This window comes from Labrus bergylta, chromosome 1, assembly GCF_963930695.1.
Source record: "Labrus bergylta chromosome 1, fLabBer1.1, whole genome shotgun sequence".
Taxonomy (NCBI): domain Eukaryota; kingdom Metazoa; phylum Chordata; class Actinopteri; order Labriformes; family Labridae; genus Labrus; species Labrus bergylta.
This window is the reverse complement of record NC_089195.1, coordinates 30,945,540-30,962,808: the sequence shown is the minus strand read 5'-3', so window position 1 is coordinate 30,962,808 and position 17,269 is coordinate 30,945,540. Positions and strand designations below refer to the sequence as shown.

Sequence of the window (17,269 nt, the reverse complement as noted above, 5' to 3'; positions counted from 1 at the left end):
GGGGAGGGGAGGGGATTTTTTTTCCACCAGAATCCCACTGTGACCTCACAAGGAGAGCACATTTGAAACTGAGCATTTTTCTCTGTTTCTCTGTGACTTATGCAGACCACAAACAAAGGACTGGATGGATTTATTTCACATTTTGTGGGTCAGTAGACACTCAGGTTACCCAAATATATGTTAAAAAAAAACAATACAAGTGGATTTATTGTAAAAGGTCCCCTTTAAGCATTACATGGTCATGGTGCTTCTTACACGTTTACCGCTTGCTGACCTTCTCCTGCGTTTCCCCAGCTTCTTAAGAAATCATAATGCAGTCCTCCAGAATGGATCCAGGAGTGTCTGAAGGCAGCATATCGCTTTCATACAGTGCTATTATGACAATCTGAAGACACTTGAACCTGTAATTGACTCATCCTTTTAGCGTATTTGTTCATGAGGCTGCTGTCAAAAGGTTGTCATCATTCACCGACACTTCAACCTGCATGTGTAGGTTCTTACATAGTTCTACCCAAACACAACAGAACAACAGAAAGCTGAAGGATCTAAATAAAGCAGATGAGGAGGTGAAAGGGAGGAGTTTTTCTTGAAAAGCTCTCCTTGAATGATTCTTGCAGATATTCAGTGTCTGATCCATCTTCATTACAGACTGGAGGGCTCTCCACTACACTTTGCATCGTATGAGCCAATAACACATCGTTACAGACCATAATGTTTTGATTCATTCATTAATTTGAAGGAAGATTGTGTAACTTTTTGATCCAGTAGATGTCGCCCTTGAGCACCAGCATGACACCAAAACAAACTGCTGTTTGGCAAAACCTCCGCTCTCCTCCAGAGACAACCCCTCTTCACTCGCCTTCACACCAAGAAGTTAGCAATTAGAACGCACCATATTTAAGCACCATAAAGCACAAGAGGCCGGACAAAATTGTCCTTTGCTCGAGCTGCAATCACCTGTGTCCTGCATTGCTGTGTTAGCATGCTAATGTTAGCGCTATTTGGTTAGCTCGTAGCTTCATATTGCACATACATTGACACAGAACGACCAGACACTTATGTGACATCCAAATAAACAGTGAGTATGTTATTCTTCTTCTCTCTAGTCCTTGACGAAAATAGATTTATACACAAGGCCGTCCCGTCCATAAACATGATGTAAACACGGCTCTGACAACAACACAGCCAGCAGGACTCGAGCTTCTCACTCATTGTAGACAATCATGACTCAGAGACACATTTACACAGGATAGACTTGATTTCTTCCTTTAAGTAAGATTAGGGATAGAAACCTGATTGCATGCTGCAGTGGTCCCCCCTCCATGTCCAGTAACATCAAGCTACAAGACAATGCGGAATAACAAACTCAAAAGGACAATACTCCTTCAGGGAGATGAAGTGGTTCGAGATCATAGTTTTGATAGTCCACAAGATATGAAATATCCATCTCCAGTACAAATTGCATCATGTTAGAGCACATAAGGGCAGATTTGTCCATGTGCAGAGTTAAAGTGTCTATCATTACTGTCTCTGTCTTTTTCAACTCTGGCATGAGGTGTGAGTCCACCCGCCCGCCCGCCTGCCCGCCCCTCCCTTCCTCCTCTGGCTGGAAGGGCTTAGGCCCCTGGAGCCTGAAGGGCTATTTGCCCAACCTAATTGCCTTTCAGCACCTTTCTATGGAGTGGTCAAGGCAGTCTGGCTGCGTGTCTTATTAAATGATGTCTGAATTAATGCATGCTCTTACACGCAGTTAGAAGCGCAGTACAAGGAATTATAGAGAGAGACGTGTAAAACTTAGTTTCTACCGATCAGTGTGCGTGTGTGAAGGGAAGGCCGTGCTGTACGAAAAGAAAAAGTGTGTGTGTGTGTGTGTGTGTGTGTCCATGCATGCATAATGATGTGCCTGTTGGCGTTGTAAAGTGCTAATGTAGTTACAGTACGAGCTTGTGTTTCTCTATTCATGAGTGTGCATACGTGTTTATTGGTGGACGCGCCCGGGTGTGATGGCCCTCATAATGGAGCTCTGGGGGTCTCTGGAGGCTCCGCAGAGGAGATCAATTGGGATTCAATGTGGAGAATGACCTCCAGTGAACAGCAACAAGCCAGACTGCTGACCAGCGGGGGATAAATACATACAATCAATGCTGCCCCACTCCTTTACTCTCCTCCTCGCTGCGCTCCCTCGCTCAATGAAGACAGGGAATAAATTAACTGACTTAACTGCATGATTTTCTCGTTCTGCGGAGAAAAGTCGATGCAAGTCTAGTTTTTACTTTTTTTTTTTTTTTAAAGAGCCTTTATTTGGCTGAAGACTTGCTAAGACAGATGTCTATCTGTTAAAGATCACTATGAATACCCTCAGCGATATCCTGTAAGGTGACTATGGTCAAGTCCTGTTTCTTTTTGTTCCCCCTTCCTGAGTCAGTTCAGGAAACAGGCCGAGGAAAGGGGCCATCAGGAGGGTTTCCACTCATTACCGATGTAGCGTAATGCTCGCCCTTGCTTTTTGTTCCAGCTCATATGGACTTCTTAAACTCGAAGAAAGAAAAGAAATGAGACAGGAAATGTGCAGTGTCGTTAGGAGAAGGCCGAGGTAGGCCGCTGAGGTTTCAGTGTAATTGGAGTACAAGAGAAAAAAAAAAAGCACCAATTACTGCGCTTTGTTTCTCCAACTGGCGAGAGGTCTTTCTTCAGCTCTGTCACGGTTTGGACAGTCTGAGAGTTTATCGTTTTTAATACACTCATTGAAATGCTCCTTGTAAAACTGAAGATAGTATGCTTACTGCATAATATAAGTATCGGCTGATTCTCGATATTTAAAAAACATGTAATCGGTATCAGGTGTCTAAAAAGCTGATCGGGACATCCCTAATAGAAAGAAGTGTTTCATTTATCCCAGTGTTGACACATGTGAATATGTTGTCTAGACCCGATTATGTTCAACTGGTGGGTCGGGACCCAAAAGTGGGTCGTGGAGCTGTGTTCAGTGGGTCCCGATTGTGTGCCTTGGAGAGAATAAAAAAAGTGTCAAGAAGTCTATGAAGCCGTTTTTAGACATGTTTGTGGCACAATATTTCATTAAATAAATCTGATGGGGTGAATAATACCTGAAGTTTGGGGGTCGCACATTTTCCTCATGGAGTTGACTTGAGTCTGGACCAGTTTGAGCACCACTTGTCTAGACCAATACATCTCATTGTAGGTCTTCCTCAAACTGAAGAATTAAAGCATAGCGGAGGAGAAATAAAGAAAAAAAACAAGATTTAGTTCACCTAAGGCCAACCAATAATACAAAGGTTTCCTCTGGTGTATTTCATCACAGCGCTGCTGCAGCACATGGGAGCAAATGGTCTTTTTGAAATGCATATTCTACCTCCCTTGGTACTTAGGAAGAAAGCAAACTGCCTCCTTACATTTATTGTCTCCCGTGTCGGTGCGTGTTCCTTCTTTGTCTTTTAAACACCCATTCTCTCTCTCTCTCTCTCTCTATCACACAAACACACACAATGACAGGAATCTCCATATCTCCCCTTTTCCCGCTTCTCATATATCTTTTCTCTTCAGCGTTTTTTTGTTTTTCCTGCCATCCTTATCTCACCGCCTAATCTGCCCTCCTATTCTGCGCACAGCTCCTCTCTTCCTCCCGCATCACAAACGGCCATTTCATCAAGTGTCCTTAGATGTATTTATTATAGAGGCTTGGTGTGTGGATGCCGACACAGAGTCAGAGTCACTCTGTCTGTGTATTACCCTTTCCTCCCAAACCCCGCGCTCCCCGAACACTTCTCTACTCTCTACTGTTTATGGAGTTGTTTCATCATGTCTTCTTACATGCATATTATAGAGGCCTGCCCTACGCAAGCGGCATGGCTCCGATGAAACATTTGAATAATTTATAACCTCCAGTCTGCCTTGCCACACTTTAAAAAAGTTTCCCCCAACAAAGTCGCAAAATTATTCATGTTATCTGCATCTTTGGGACGGGAGGGGCAAACAGGAGGAGGACTGAGTAGAACGAGTACACACCGCCGCCTTCCCCATCCTTTCATTCCCCACCTTTTATCTTCCCTCTGTTCATTTCTCATTTTCTCCTTCTACTCCACCTCTCCGTACTTTTTCTGTTCGTTCGTCTTTGGAGCACATTTCTTCTCGTGCTTTAATACATCCTCCTCTTAGTGCTGTCCCACTTTAGCCCTTTAAGGTGATCATGTACTTAATTTCTGAAGTTCAGGTGAGATAATGTGATTGCATATATCCTACAGGATAGAGCCGGCACGCTCGCTGAAATGAGTAGAACAGGAAAGGTAGGTAATTGTAAAAGTTTCTTGCACACCCCTTGGAGCTATTTTTGTTCTGTCGCTTAGAGACCGTGTTAAAGAAGTTAAAGAGAAGGAGACAAAGGGAACTCTGATTCACTTCTGGTTACAAGTGTTTTAAAATCATGATGTACTTTGTTATCTGTAATACCGCCATGAACGAGCAGTTGTTCTTGTTGTTGTTAGGAATTTGCACTAGTGTTGTAGTTAACACCATACTAACCGAGACCGAGACATTTAGGGATCGAGGTAGAGTCAAGACCATGACCAAGACATTTAGGGATCGATACCGAGTTAAGACAGAGACCTTTAGGGATTGAGACCAAGTCAAGACCGAGACCAAGGCAGGACGAGACCGAGACAAGACCAAGACATTTAGGGATCGAGGCTAAGTCAAGACCAAGACCATAAATATCACCCCAACATCATAATCAGAGGTTTCCTTAGATTTGACCTTAAAGCTCTTGTGAGGAGTTCTGAGCTGGTCATGAATCAGACGAGACCGTCACTGACGAGCAGAGCCTAGAATCAGAGCCCGGGACAGGGGCCGCAAATTAACCACGACTAGAAACCTGTATGCATGGCATCAAGTTTGTAATTTACTTATGAAGTGATTTTCATTGCATTTGTCCATTTTTTTTTTTAAATGACCAGAGGATATGCTTTGTCCACAGGGGGCGCCAAAATCAGCATAAACCAAAGGTTTCTCACAGGAGCTTTAATGATTTTAGATTTGTTTGGTGAGGAAACTTTTACACACTTCAGTCCTCAGAGTTTCAAAGAGTTGTGTAAATCTAAATGATTCCAGTCCTTTGTTTACTTCGGCCAGAAATAATACGTGTCAGCAGTGATATCATCAATCTCAATTAGAGTCTAATCAAATGCTGACACTCTTTTCTAATCTATCGAACAAACAGTTATATAGGGGTGACCTCTGTTTGCCACTCTGTCAGTTTACGGAAATGTAATGGTTCACCTTTGAACTCTTAATGGCTGAAGTCACAGTGTTCCATTTCCTAAGGAAGTCGAGCGTGAAGTATCTATTGTCTTAACCCCCGCCCCCTCCTCTTATTTACACCAACCTCCCTCTCCTCTCCTGCTTTTGGTCGTTTTTCCCTCATAATATTTCCTCTCCTCTCCTCTCCTCTCCTCTCCTCTCCTGTCCTCTCCTCTCCTCTCCTCTCCTCTCCTCTCCTCTCCTCTCCTGTCCTCCCCTCCTCTCCTCTCCTCTCCCCTCCTCTCCAATCCTCTCCTCTCCTTTATACTTTACTTCTATCCTCTCCTCGTCTTCCCTCTCCTCTCCCCTTTTTCCTTCCTTGGCGGCAGATTGCAATCAAGCGACAAGGGCTAAGCAGAGCAGGAAATGTTGGATCAAACTAAAGTGGGGAAGCAAAACAAGAGTTAATGGTTGGAGTGGAGACCCTCTTTCACCAGATCACTGATTAGTACAACCAAAAGACTTTCTGGCTTTTGTGAGTGTGTGTGTGTTTGTTTATCTATGTGTGAGTGTGTGCATACTGTCTGTGTGTAAAGCTGTCGACAGACCTGACGGAAAAAAAACACTTAAGATACTTCAGCACTTTCGAAAATGAAAGCAGGTTTATTTGTTTGTGATTGTGTCAAAATCACTACATTTGAATTTAAAATGTGATTCTTCCAGCGTGAGTTTCATAAAATATGCTTTCGTCTTGTTGTTGACTTTAGACTCAGAACATATTACGTGTGTCTTGTTGGATATTTTCTCTTTAATGAAAGTGTCCAAGTCAAACTGCTTCATAAATCCTGTAAACAGTGTACTACAAGGCGACACAAACACATAATGTCTCTCACACCTCGGTCGACACCCCTGCTGTCAGTTCCCCCCCCCCCCCCCCTTCCTCGTCTTTGTATTTATCTTCTACCTTCTCCCTCCCAGCCTCAATCCCTCTTGCCCGAACAGATTACGACACAGCCGCCTCGGCAGAGCCTGAACTCTGCCTCACAGAGTCCGCTGCACCTGTTCCCTGCCTGCAGTGTGTCTTTATCGATTGGATTGCCCCAGCCAGGCACTCTGCGTGCGTTTGGCCTCGACACCCCTTCTCCTCTGCCAAAAAGCAGATGCCAAATTAAGCAGACCTGGTGAAGGAAAACAGGGTGGAAGGGAAACCCACAGCCTGGCAGGAAGTAAATACTGGGGAGAGCAGCGGGCAAAGCGTGTCACCATATCTCTGACGCTCAGAGCGGATACAATGGATACAATCTCAATCTCTGAATCAGTGGTTACCAGCCTTATTTCCATGCAGCCCCCCCCCCTACTTCTATCTCAGAAAAGCTGAACCCTCCCTCCCAAGACCCACATGGGAAATACTGCTGTCAAATTTCCACATCAATTTTCAAGGTTTTCATCAGAAATGTTACCGTGGATAAATGTCTATTTTCTGTTAGAACAGAACAGGCTGCTGTATAAACTATTCAGGAACCAGTTTATCATGTTCAGTTATTCATGCAAATGTCATTCTGACAATCTCAGAGCAGACAAAGACTCATGCACCGCCCTCCTTAGGGTGTCACGGGCACAGGTTGGCAACCAATGCCAAACCGAGCCGTGGCAATAGATGACTGGAGGCAAAATACTGAATAGCCATTGGCTACAGTTCTCATTTTAATACAGGAATATGAGTTTAACTACTTTATGTTATCACTGTACTGTGATCCTGGTTTTGAAAAAGTTAACAATGCATAAGTGCAAAAAAAACTGCAGTTCCTTGAGAGTCCACTTGAGGCTGCCTCCAAAAGCCTCAAAGTCACTTTAAAAAATGTCCAGTTTGACAACAGATATTAAACAGAGGTGTGCACTCTTTGTAATGACATGTTCCTGGTTTGAAAATCTAAAAGTATTAGAAACTTTTTTCAAATGCTTCCCTGACGGCCTGATGTCACTGGGACTACAGCCATGTTGTAAACAGTCAGTGGTAGAATAGGAGAGGGCAGAACCATAGCTGGACTAAAGCAGAAGGCCGATGATGACTTCCTTATTAAACAGGAAAAACAACCAAAACAAAATGTGACCCGTTCGCTGTTTTTTGTTGTTGCTTTGAACGAGGGAACTTCCCCCCCAATCAAGAGAGAAGCGTGTAATTGGCAAATGTGCTGCAGGTGCCTCTAACCCTCAGCGGGGGGTATGGGGGGGGGGGCATGATTATGCAACTTGTGAGCCAACAGGGCACGGCGTTGATGAGTCTGTCTGCGACACTTTAGACGAGGAACGTGGTGGTGCCTGGCGGCCATTTTGGGGGGGGGGGGGGGGGGGGGGGGGGGGCTCTATTAGTTGAGGTTGTTTTCTATCTGGAAGCATCACTGCTTTGAAGTGCTGAATTCTGTCTTATCAGCAGGCTCGCGCCGCCCGCCACGAGCTGTGTGTGTGTTGTGTGTTTGAGTGTGTGTGTGTTTGAGTGTGTGTGTGTGTGTGTGTGTGTGTGTGTGTGTGTGTGTGCGTGTGTGTGTTGTGTGTTTGAGTGTGTGTGTGTTGCATTGTGCACAAGTTAGTGAAAAGTAAATCTGTACTCAAGTGTGTGTCTGCATGCGCGTGTGTTGCTTGGCACACAACTATGCACAAAAGAAAAAAGGAAGTACCAGTTTAAGGGAGAGCGCTCGTGTGTGTGTGTGTCTGTGTGTGTTTGTGTGTGTGTCTGTGTGTGTGTGTGTGTGTGTGTGTGTGTGTGTGTGTGCGATCCAGCCATAGGGGTAGTGCGTTATCGCAGTATGCAGCTCTATTCAGTGTCTGCGCTGCTCTCCAGCCTAGAAAGCTTTGTGCCCTCCAGATTATCATTTTGCTGTTACCCCTCTGGATTCATCCTTCCCAACTGTTCAGGATGGTGTGTGTGTGCGTGTGTGTGTGCGTGTGTGTGTGCGTGTGTGCGTGTGTGTGTGTGTGCGTGTGTGTGTGTGTGTGTGTGTGTGTGTGTGCTGAGAGGCAAGAAGAGAGTTTTAGAGGAAGTACAAGAAAGTAATAATCTTTCATACTAAGAGAAGGATCCAAGTATAATAGACACTTGGTCTCAGCTCTATGAAACTTCTGTCTTAATTCAAATCCCTCTTCTCTTTGCCTCTCCTCCACTCGTCCTCTCTCTCTCTCTCTCTCTCTCTCTCTCACTCTGGCACTTTTTCTGAAGCTGTGGGAAACTTGCCAGGAGAAGTTAATTCTCCCTCTCCTCTCCTCTCCTCTCCTCTCCTCCCCCTCCTCTCTCCTCTCCTCTCCTCTCCTCTCCTTTCCCCCTCTCCTACCTTTGTGCTGTGGATTTACGATCCCCCTGTTTACCAAGCGAGAAGTCAACAAGAGCGTTCTAGGCAACAGAGCAGAGGCAGGCTGTCTCTCCCACACAGAAAAACTTCACCGCACACACACACACACACACACACACACACACATGTCCGTCTGACTGCACGTCACTTGATCATGTGCTAGCATCCCGGGCCTGACTGACAACCTCTCCATGGCCCTGTGAATGTGGTGACAGAGAGACAACTCCAGGAACAAGTTTACTGCCTGCCTGCCATTGTCTCACGCTCCCCCGGGCTCGCTACAGGTCATGAAAACAAACAATAGAGGAGGGAAAAGAACAAAGTAGAAAAGTATAGGAAATAAAAAGTATAGTCGAACAAACAGCCTCAGCATCCCGCATACCTTCTATCATGCACCGAGTCAACTCACTGCATTTTATAAATCGCATTTAAAAGCGTCAGAGATGACAAAACATGTGCAATATAAAAGGGATCATGTATGAAGAGGGCTCCATTATCAGGAACTATTACACGGCTGGGATGAATACTTGATTCTGATTGGCAAATCGCGCATAGCAACATCCATAGATCGCTGTTAAGAAGAAAATAGGTTAAGGAAAAAAGCCGACGGTTGCTATGGAGACTCAGTCTGCAGAAATTGGTACAGTTGATTTCTCTTAATCCGTCTGTGAACTGCTGGAAAAGGAGAATGGGGAGAATAACAATGCAAAGCTTAAGCTTGGCGCTACACACCGGGCATAGGGGGCGCTATAGCCGCATCACAAATCTGACTAGCCTCTGCTTTTATTTATTTTTCAAAGAGAGAGAAACTTTTAGAGACCAAAAAAGTTACTATGAATTCATGAAAACGTTTCATAGCAGCCCAACATAATGGTCAAGCTCCCCCTCAGCACCGGGAGAAAAAATCCTGGTGACGTCCCTGGCCGAGCGTGCAGTCCAGGTTAGAATCCGACCTGTGGCTCCTTTCCTGCATGACATTCCTCTCTCTCTCTCTCTTCCTGATTTCTGACTCTATCCACTGTCCTATCTTTAACATATAGGAATAAGAAAACACATCCGTATCCCATACTTCCTGTTAGTACATTCACCTAGCAACCGGCTGCTCTTCATAGCAACGGTCTGTTCTTCTTGACAACGGTCTTCTACTGAGGGATGTCAGGCCGTTGCTATGCGTAGTGCAATAAAAAGAGATAACTGTTTCCAAGTGAATTGCAATCAAAAGAAGGTATGACAAATGCAGCAGTGGAAGTCATAAATATGTCACCGCCGTGAAACGTGAAGGGCATCCATCTGTGACTTGTACGTTTTGGCCTCGTGTCACACGTTGGCCCCCGTTGGCATCGGTCTCGGCGAAGAGCACAACGTTTAGGTTAGCTGACATCATGAAGTTGTCAGAGTGCATTTGCTCAAGTCTTCCTTAGCTTGAGCGCGGGACGATCTGTCAGACCCCACGAGTACAACCTCCAGCCCTTTTTTTTTTTTTTTTTGTGTGTGTTTCTTTATACATTTTTCATGAAGCTGTTATGTCATGGTTCCTGTAGTTTTCCCCGCAGCATCTTTCACAGCCTCCTGAGCGACGCTCGTGATGAATTTGTCACGTTACAATAATTTTACATTCGTTTTTTTCCCTCCATCCAAAACGCTGCAAACGAGAGAGAGGCGGGCACGCTTCAAAATGGGAGTTTCGAGGGCAAATAATAAAAATTTAAGTGGGTCAGTAAAGGGAAAGAAAGTTAGGAGTGAGTAATGAAATCAGGTGGAAAATGTCAAGTCAAAAAAAGCGATAGAGATGTGTAGTGGAGTGCTGTGGATACTTCCTGATGCTCGCAGGCTTTTTGGGTAAGTTCACCTCAAGCAGCCAGCCCCTGTGTTTTCTCCCCCTGCACTCAAATGACAGCAGACATCAACCTCACACACACACACACACACCATTACTCTTCTATTGTTGTGGCAGAGGCCCTAATGGAGCTTCCCGTTTGAGTGCAGATACAGACACACACACACACACACACACACACACACACACACACACACACACACACACACACACACACACACACACACACACACACACACACACACACACACACACACACTCCCTGTTTCATAAGTACACACAGGCAGATTGACAGCTCGTCCCTGGGCCACTGCTGCTACGCATGATTGATGGCAATGTTCCGTGGAGAATGCAAGAGGCAGGGCGGTGGTGATTCAGGAACGGGGAGCAGCACAGTTTAGGTACGGAAACACTCCATTGAGTCGTGGAGGAAGAGTACAGAACGTACGCGAGGAGAGGGATGCTGCGCGGCTGTCAGTCAACCAGACAGACACAGAGAGAGAGAGAGAGAGAGAGAGAGAGAGAGAGAGAGAGAGAGAGAGAGAGGGGAGGGAGGGGAGGAGGGGAGGGAGGGGTACAGTGTCTTTAATTAAACTTTAAAAACCACAGGAAGGGACATCTTCTATTCACAGGAATTAAAACAAACACCCACTCATTCCTAACACCCACACACACACACACACACACACACACACACACACACACATGTCACTCTCTCCACATACTAACACTCACACACACACACACACACACACACACACACACACACACACACACACACATGTCACTCTCTCCACATACTAACACTCACACACACACACACACACATGTCACTCTCTCCACATACTAACACTCACACACACACACACACATGTCACTCTCTCCACATTCTCACACACACACACACACACACACACACACACACACATGTCACTCTCTCCACATACTCACACCTTCCCTCACCAACCCCCCCCCCCCCTGAGGAACAAAAAAAAACATCCAAAAATGACAACAATTAAGAAAGCGCTGCAGTGAACTAATTTTGTGCACATCACACCCCGTATCAGACTTCAAGGAAATCAAGTCCCATTAGATCGAGCGCATGTTAACATCTCTATCAGCCTGTACGGTTTACAGTGCAAAGAAAAACAGAACTTACAAATGAAATTACTGTACGTCCACATTTGCCTTCTACCTTTTTTTGGCCCGTGACCTCAAGTTGACATCCAAAACACATACAGCTTTTTGCTCAAATGAATTTCTTTTTCAATCATGTAAGAGTCTTTTAAGATCAAATTTAGGCTTCTTCATGTATTATCAATGACAGAGGAAGAAAGGCCGGGATGACATTTCTGCACGATGGCCCACACACACCTGTGTTCAATTTATATTAATATACAAGAAGATAGTTTTTATTGATCAATAAATACAAATTTCATGCAACCCCAAATTGGCCCGGGACCCAAAGGTTGGGAAACCCTGCTGTACTGTTTAAAGTCATCCAATCCCAAACCTTCCCTGATAATATCACACAGCTCCACTGAGAGATGAAAAACTCTGTAACCTGTCAATGTCAGTGACCTGCATGTATCTTGTAGGCGATAATCGTGATCATGATCTTAGGAACACCAGCTCCTTACCAAAAGAAACCTCAAGTGCTGTACTTTCTTTTTTTCTTACTGGATTTGAACGTTGTTGTTTAAATTTGCTTTAACCTGAGGGATGACTTAAAGCTGCACAAGTCGATGTTTCACGTTTGCTACCCCAGCTGGCAGCGACTGCCTACACATGAGAGCTTGAAAGACTTCATTACCCAGAAGCCATGCAGCACGATGACAGCTTATTGCACAACTCTCAGATAGCCCTTTACATGGTTGCTGTTCCGCTCAGGGATTGTGAGATCAGATTTCCTTTCAAACAACTGGGTTGTGCTTTATTACTGTGAGTAAAAAATATAAATCATCCGAAAAGAAAACGCAGAGCCTGAAATTATAAGAAATGTTGTTTTTATTAAAGCTCCTGTGAGGACTTTTGAGCTGGTTATGAAACCGACTGAAACTAAGATTGATGACTTTTTACGACATGAAAACGAGAACAAAGGCCGTCAGTTATACAATTTATGATTTGTATATATTTATTTATGATGCCTGAAACCACCGACGAGGTGTAGGTGTCAAACTAAATGATTAACTTGGCGCTGCTGAAACAACCGTTTTATTACACTTTCCAGGGGAAAGATTTGCAGATGGATATATTTTAAACAAACAACATTTTGAACATTGATATGGTAGATATCAAATATAACAACTCTAAATATATCGGTGAGTAAGTCCAACTCCCTCTGGGCTTGTTTATGTTTCACTGAGGGTGCACTCACACTAGGCAATCCATACCATGCCTCATCAAGCTTCACCCCTAAAGTCCAGTTCGTTTGACTAGTGTGAGTGCTCCGATCTGTGCACAAGCACGGTACACTTCCTTGACCCTGGCACTCTTGGAAGAGGTTTGCTTTGGCACGGTACAGTTCATGCATGCTCCCTTGTTAAAGAAATAAGAACCTAATGAACTTTGGGCTGTGTATCTGACTAGTGATCAGTCAGAGAAACGGCGTCACTCAGTGGGAACACTTAGGTCAGAGGGAGCGGTGCGCTGAGGGACAGGTTTGCTTTTGGTGTGAGAAAGTGAAACATCAACTAGACATCTCCTCTGAAAGTTGCATTTCATACTTTTAAGACAATACAATCTCTGTTTTTGGAGTGATCTTCACATTGCTAAATGTTCCAGATCTGATGTCGAGTTTTTAAACCAAAAGCTGCCGAAGAGAGAGCGCTGTCTGAATTAGTACTTTGGCAGGTATATTAGTGAAATTTAGACAATTTGCAGCAGTTAGCCGGCAATTTTTGGTGATTAGATACAAGAAATTACCTCATAATCTGTGCCAATTAGTTCTGTTTTTGACAGCGTGGAATCAAAACAGGTGTCAATATTGTTGACTTTAGGAAATACTCATGATTTTTATTGCATCGTGCTCTTTATCAATCTTTTTATCATCTGAATAAGTTTGCAATCATTTCATATTTGTTGTGTTTCCTTTGGTATATACACTTAGCTGTATTCATAAAACACCAGGCTCAAAATGAGAATAAAAAAAGGGCTGTTAGTGTTAATGCGTTAATCACGATGCAATTAAGGTCAGAAACTGAAGCCTGTTTTTAATCGCATTGATCTCGTGCTATTTCGAACCTAAAGGGCGCGCCATATCTAAGCCACCGCACAGACAGCAGCGTCTCCCTGTAGGCTCAGTGATGGATAAGAACGACACCTCTGCGCCTTTGAATGTCTCATTTCACTTGTAAAAATAAAAGCTCCTAGACGGCTCGGTTGACAAGTGAAGAGTAAAATCCACCTCGTGACATCAAACATTTCACTTTCACCATCATTCAGCTGTTTTTCTTTTATTTCTGATCTCTAACAACTTCATTTTTTTTTCTCTGTGGTGAATTCCACCACAAGTTTTTCAAAATAAAAGCAGGTTTGTAGCCAAACAGGAAGTGAAATGCCCTTAGCTTCAGACAGTACAAAAATACAAAATAAAAGCATAAAACACTTTTTTTTCAAATGCAAAATAATGGAATTTTTAAACATGAATAAAAATTAAATTAATTGCAATCGACTTTTGAATTTCATGATTAAAACGTGATTTAAGAAAATGCATTGTTTGACAGCATTAGAAAGAAATTCCAAAAGCGTCCACATTGACTAAGTCCATCTTTGTCAAAGCCATCTGCGCCCTGAAGATTTGTCTTTTGAGAGTGGGCCTTACTTGTGTGTTTTATTGCACATACTGACCTTCAAATGGGTTGATAAAATATAAAACACATAATTGATAAAAGTGAGGAAAAAAAACTGTGAATAATTTCCTCGCTCCTCAATCTTTTTCAATCCTGCAATATTGATTCGTCCCGTGTGCATTTGAAAGCAGCGGGCAGGTTAGCAGATAAAGTGAGCCACGCTGCTGTAGTATGTTCACAAGAGGACACCGTAAACACTTCACAAACACGCGCTCTGACCCTCTCTCTCATCCCGCCATCTCATCCGTTCATTCTCCATTTCTGTCGCCCTTAAGAGGGTCACTGTGAATAATTGAGCCTTTTTATAATGAAATATTGACAATAAAAGAGTGTGTCATGTGCATTCAAATGGCCTTTCAGCCTCTCGTGATGTCACCGTGTTATTAATCATGCATGACACGGAAAGAATGTTTTTTTTTTTCTGCCAGCTTAGGCAGCAAGAGCCACTAGTGTGGACCCCCCCCCGCCCCCGCCCTCCCCCCCCGCCCCCCGTGCAGGTTCGAAGGACGGAGCGATTATCAGTCAATGCTTTTTTTTTGTGTGGAGATTTTCGCTTAAATACATTAATGCACTTATGAAACGTTTTGAGTGGTTGTAACATAAATGTGGGTGGCTGAGCTGCTGTCCTCAAATCGGAGGCAACTGATAAAAGGAAAAGAAGCACAAAGATCTGGCATATGACGACACTGACGACAGATGAAAGAATAACATTTGGGAGTCATCAGAAACATGAGCTACTCCCTTGTCAAAGCAATTTAGTTGCTGTGTAAATGAATGCCCCCGCAAATGTGTTTGTGTCTGTCACTGTAATATTATTTACGCTCGTAGGCTCCTTTGCTCATATCTCTGGGTGCTTGAAAGCAGAGGGGTTTTGCTTGATCATACTTCTTTGAACTTAACTACTTTTTCATCTCGGGAATAAATGTTGAACTGGCATGAAGAACACTCGCGTGGCCATGTCGGGAGCCGCAACTCTGCACGACAAAGTTTGTGTCCTTGCTCTGATTGGTGGAATGAAGACGCTGTGTTTTTTTTGTGTATTCTAAACCTTCCTTTTTTTCTCCTTTATCTTCAGACTATCGCCCACCTCCCATGTTGCCTCCCAGCCGAGGAGGAGGAGGAGGAGGAAGTGTAGGAGGAGGAGGAGGCTCAATCGGCGGCGGCGGCGGTTCCTCCTCTTCATCCACCAGCCGCACCACCACCACTCGTTCACCTCCCTACTACACCACCCCGCGGCCCCTCCTCACCACCTCCCCCGGCCAGCGCTATCGAACCACCACCACGGTCCGCCAGCCCGTCCTGAATCCCGCCGGGGGCTCGTCATCCGACACCAACCAGATCCCCGACACCAACCAGAAAGCCGGAGGACGCTCTCCTCCGGTTCAGGTCCCTCCGGCCGCCGCTCCTCAGCCTCCTGTCCCGCCCCCACAAGACTTCTGCAGTCCGAGGGTGACGGCGGACATATCGTGGCCCCGGACGCAGCAAGGCCAGACTGCCAAGCAGCCGTGCCCTGTGGGGACGCTGGGTAAGAAGTGCAAACTGAACAATGTGAAGTTGGATAACATGTAAAAGAAGGAAACAAATCCATTATTTATCAAACTGAATACACAGATATTTAAGGACCGGGTCGACTTTCAAATCATGAACAGAGTATAAAAACTAAAAAAGTAGAAAGAGACAAACAAACAGGTACAACAACAACAGTTAAAACAAACACACTGGTCACAACAGGTCTGATGTAAGCGTTAACAATCATGATGACGATCATACTGGAAAGACTCATAACATTCATTGTAGCTGTGGTAGTCAACCCTGTACACATCAGAAGTGCAAATATCGTTGCGTTCATTAAATTAATTGGAAGTGAATTTTTCATCTGACCGACCCTGAAGCAAGACAAGCTGAGGGGGAGGGGCTAGTCACCTGGGTACCAATGAAGTTACTGTTCTCACTGCCTCGGAGCTGTTGTCAAAATATAATCTTACTGTCTTCTGTTTTAAAAGTTCATCATGAATATTTGCTGTGGAAATGTCTAAAAGAAAGGCTGCTTCTAATCAGCTCGTCTGACATCTAACCCGGTGGCAGTGGTTTCAGACATTTAAAGTTACAGTACAGAAAAAGTCCATCTCAGTGCGGATGGTTTCTTGTTTGCTTTTGTAGCTCGTAAAGAGGAATCACTTTTAGTATCAGTCTGTTTCATAATTACAACCATCCTCACAGGGGCTTTTAATGACAATGCTTCAAGTGCTTTAAACAAACAATCCAGAGATAGGCACCGTTTCCACCAAGCGGTCCGGTTCAGTATGGTATACATTTATTGGTGTTACCACTTTCAAAGCTTGAGAGGTACCAAAAATAACTGATCTGTACTGTCCTACTTTGTTGGTACCCTTCTGTTGGGCTGATCCGACCCTAAAGGGCGGAGCTAGACACACTGCAGTCCGTTGGTTGGTCGAAAGAATCTTCACTTCCTGTATGACATCGGTAATAAAGTACAAACACAAAACACACCATGTTTATTAAACGTCCTGCAGATCTGGAGAGAGTCTTTTTAAGGCTGTTTCTGTTTTTTTCTGCCTCAGAGATGAAGACCTTCTTAGGAATCGTTGATCTTTGTTCACTGCGTCACATTGTGTGGAAACGCAAGAAAGATCAGGGTTAACTTTACCAAACTGTACAGAACCAAACCGCACCGCTTGGTGGAAACGGGGGCTAAAGAGAGTTCTCACCTGAATAAAGACGTGTGTCATAACAGGAAATTAACCCAAAAAATAATAATATGTAGGGATGTTAAAGTGTAAATACACACCACATACACACACCTGTGTTAGTGAATTAGCTTACATTACAAAGAGGATTCTTCCCTGTCTTACACACACACACACACACACTGTCACACACACTGCTAAGTGAACCCGAGGCACCTCAAGAGCGCCCATGTCTCCCGGTGAATGTCAGCGCTGTCTCACCCTGTTTGTTTGTGC

At 44.3% G+C, this 17,269-nt stretch overlaps 1 protein-coding gene across 1 annotated transcript in view; it reads left to right on the top strand.

Moving 5' to 3' along the window:
* The window catches only part of adgrl3.1 (adhesion G protein-coupled receptor L3.1), a 170,052-nt gene that overhangs the window by 80,758 nt on the left and 72,025 nt on the right, over positions 1 to 17,269 (top strand). The window contains exon 8 of the mRNA XM_065959108.1: positions 15,361 to 15,810. Coding sequence (XP_065815180.1) covers positions 15,361 to 15,810 — 450 coding nt within the window. The remainder of the gene's footprint in view (positions 1 to 15,360; positions 15,811 to 17,269) is intronic.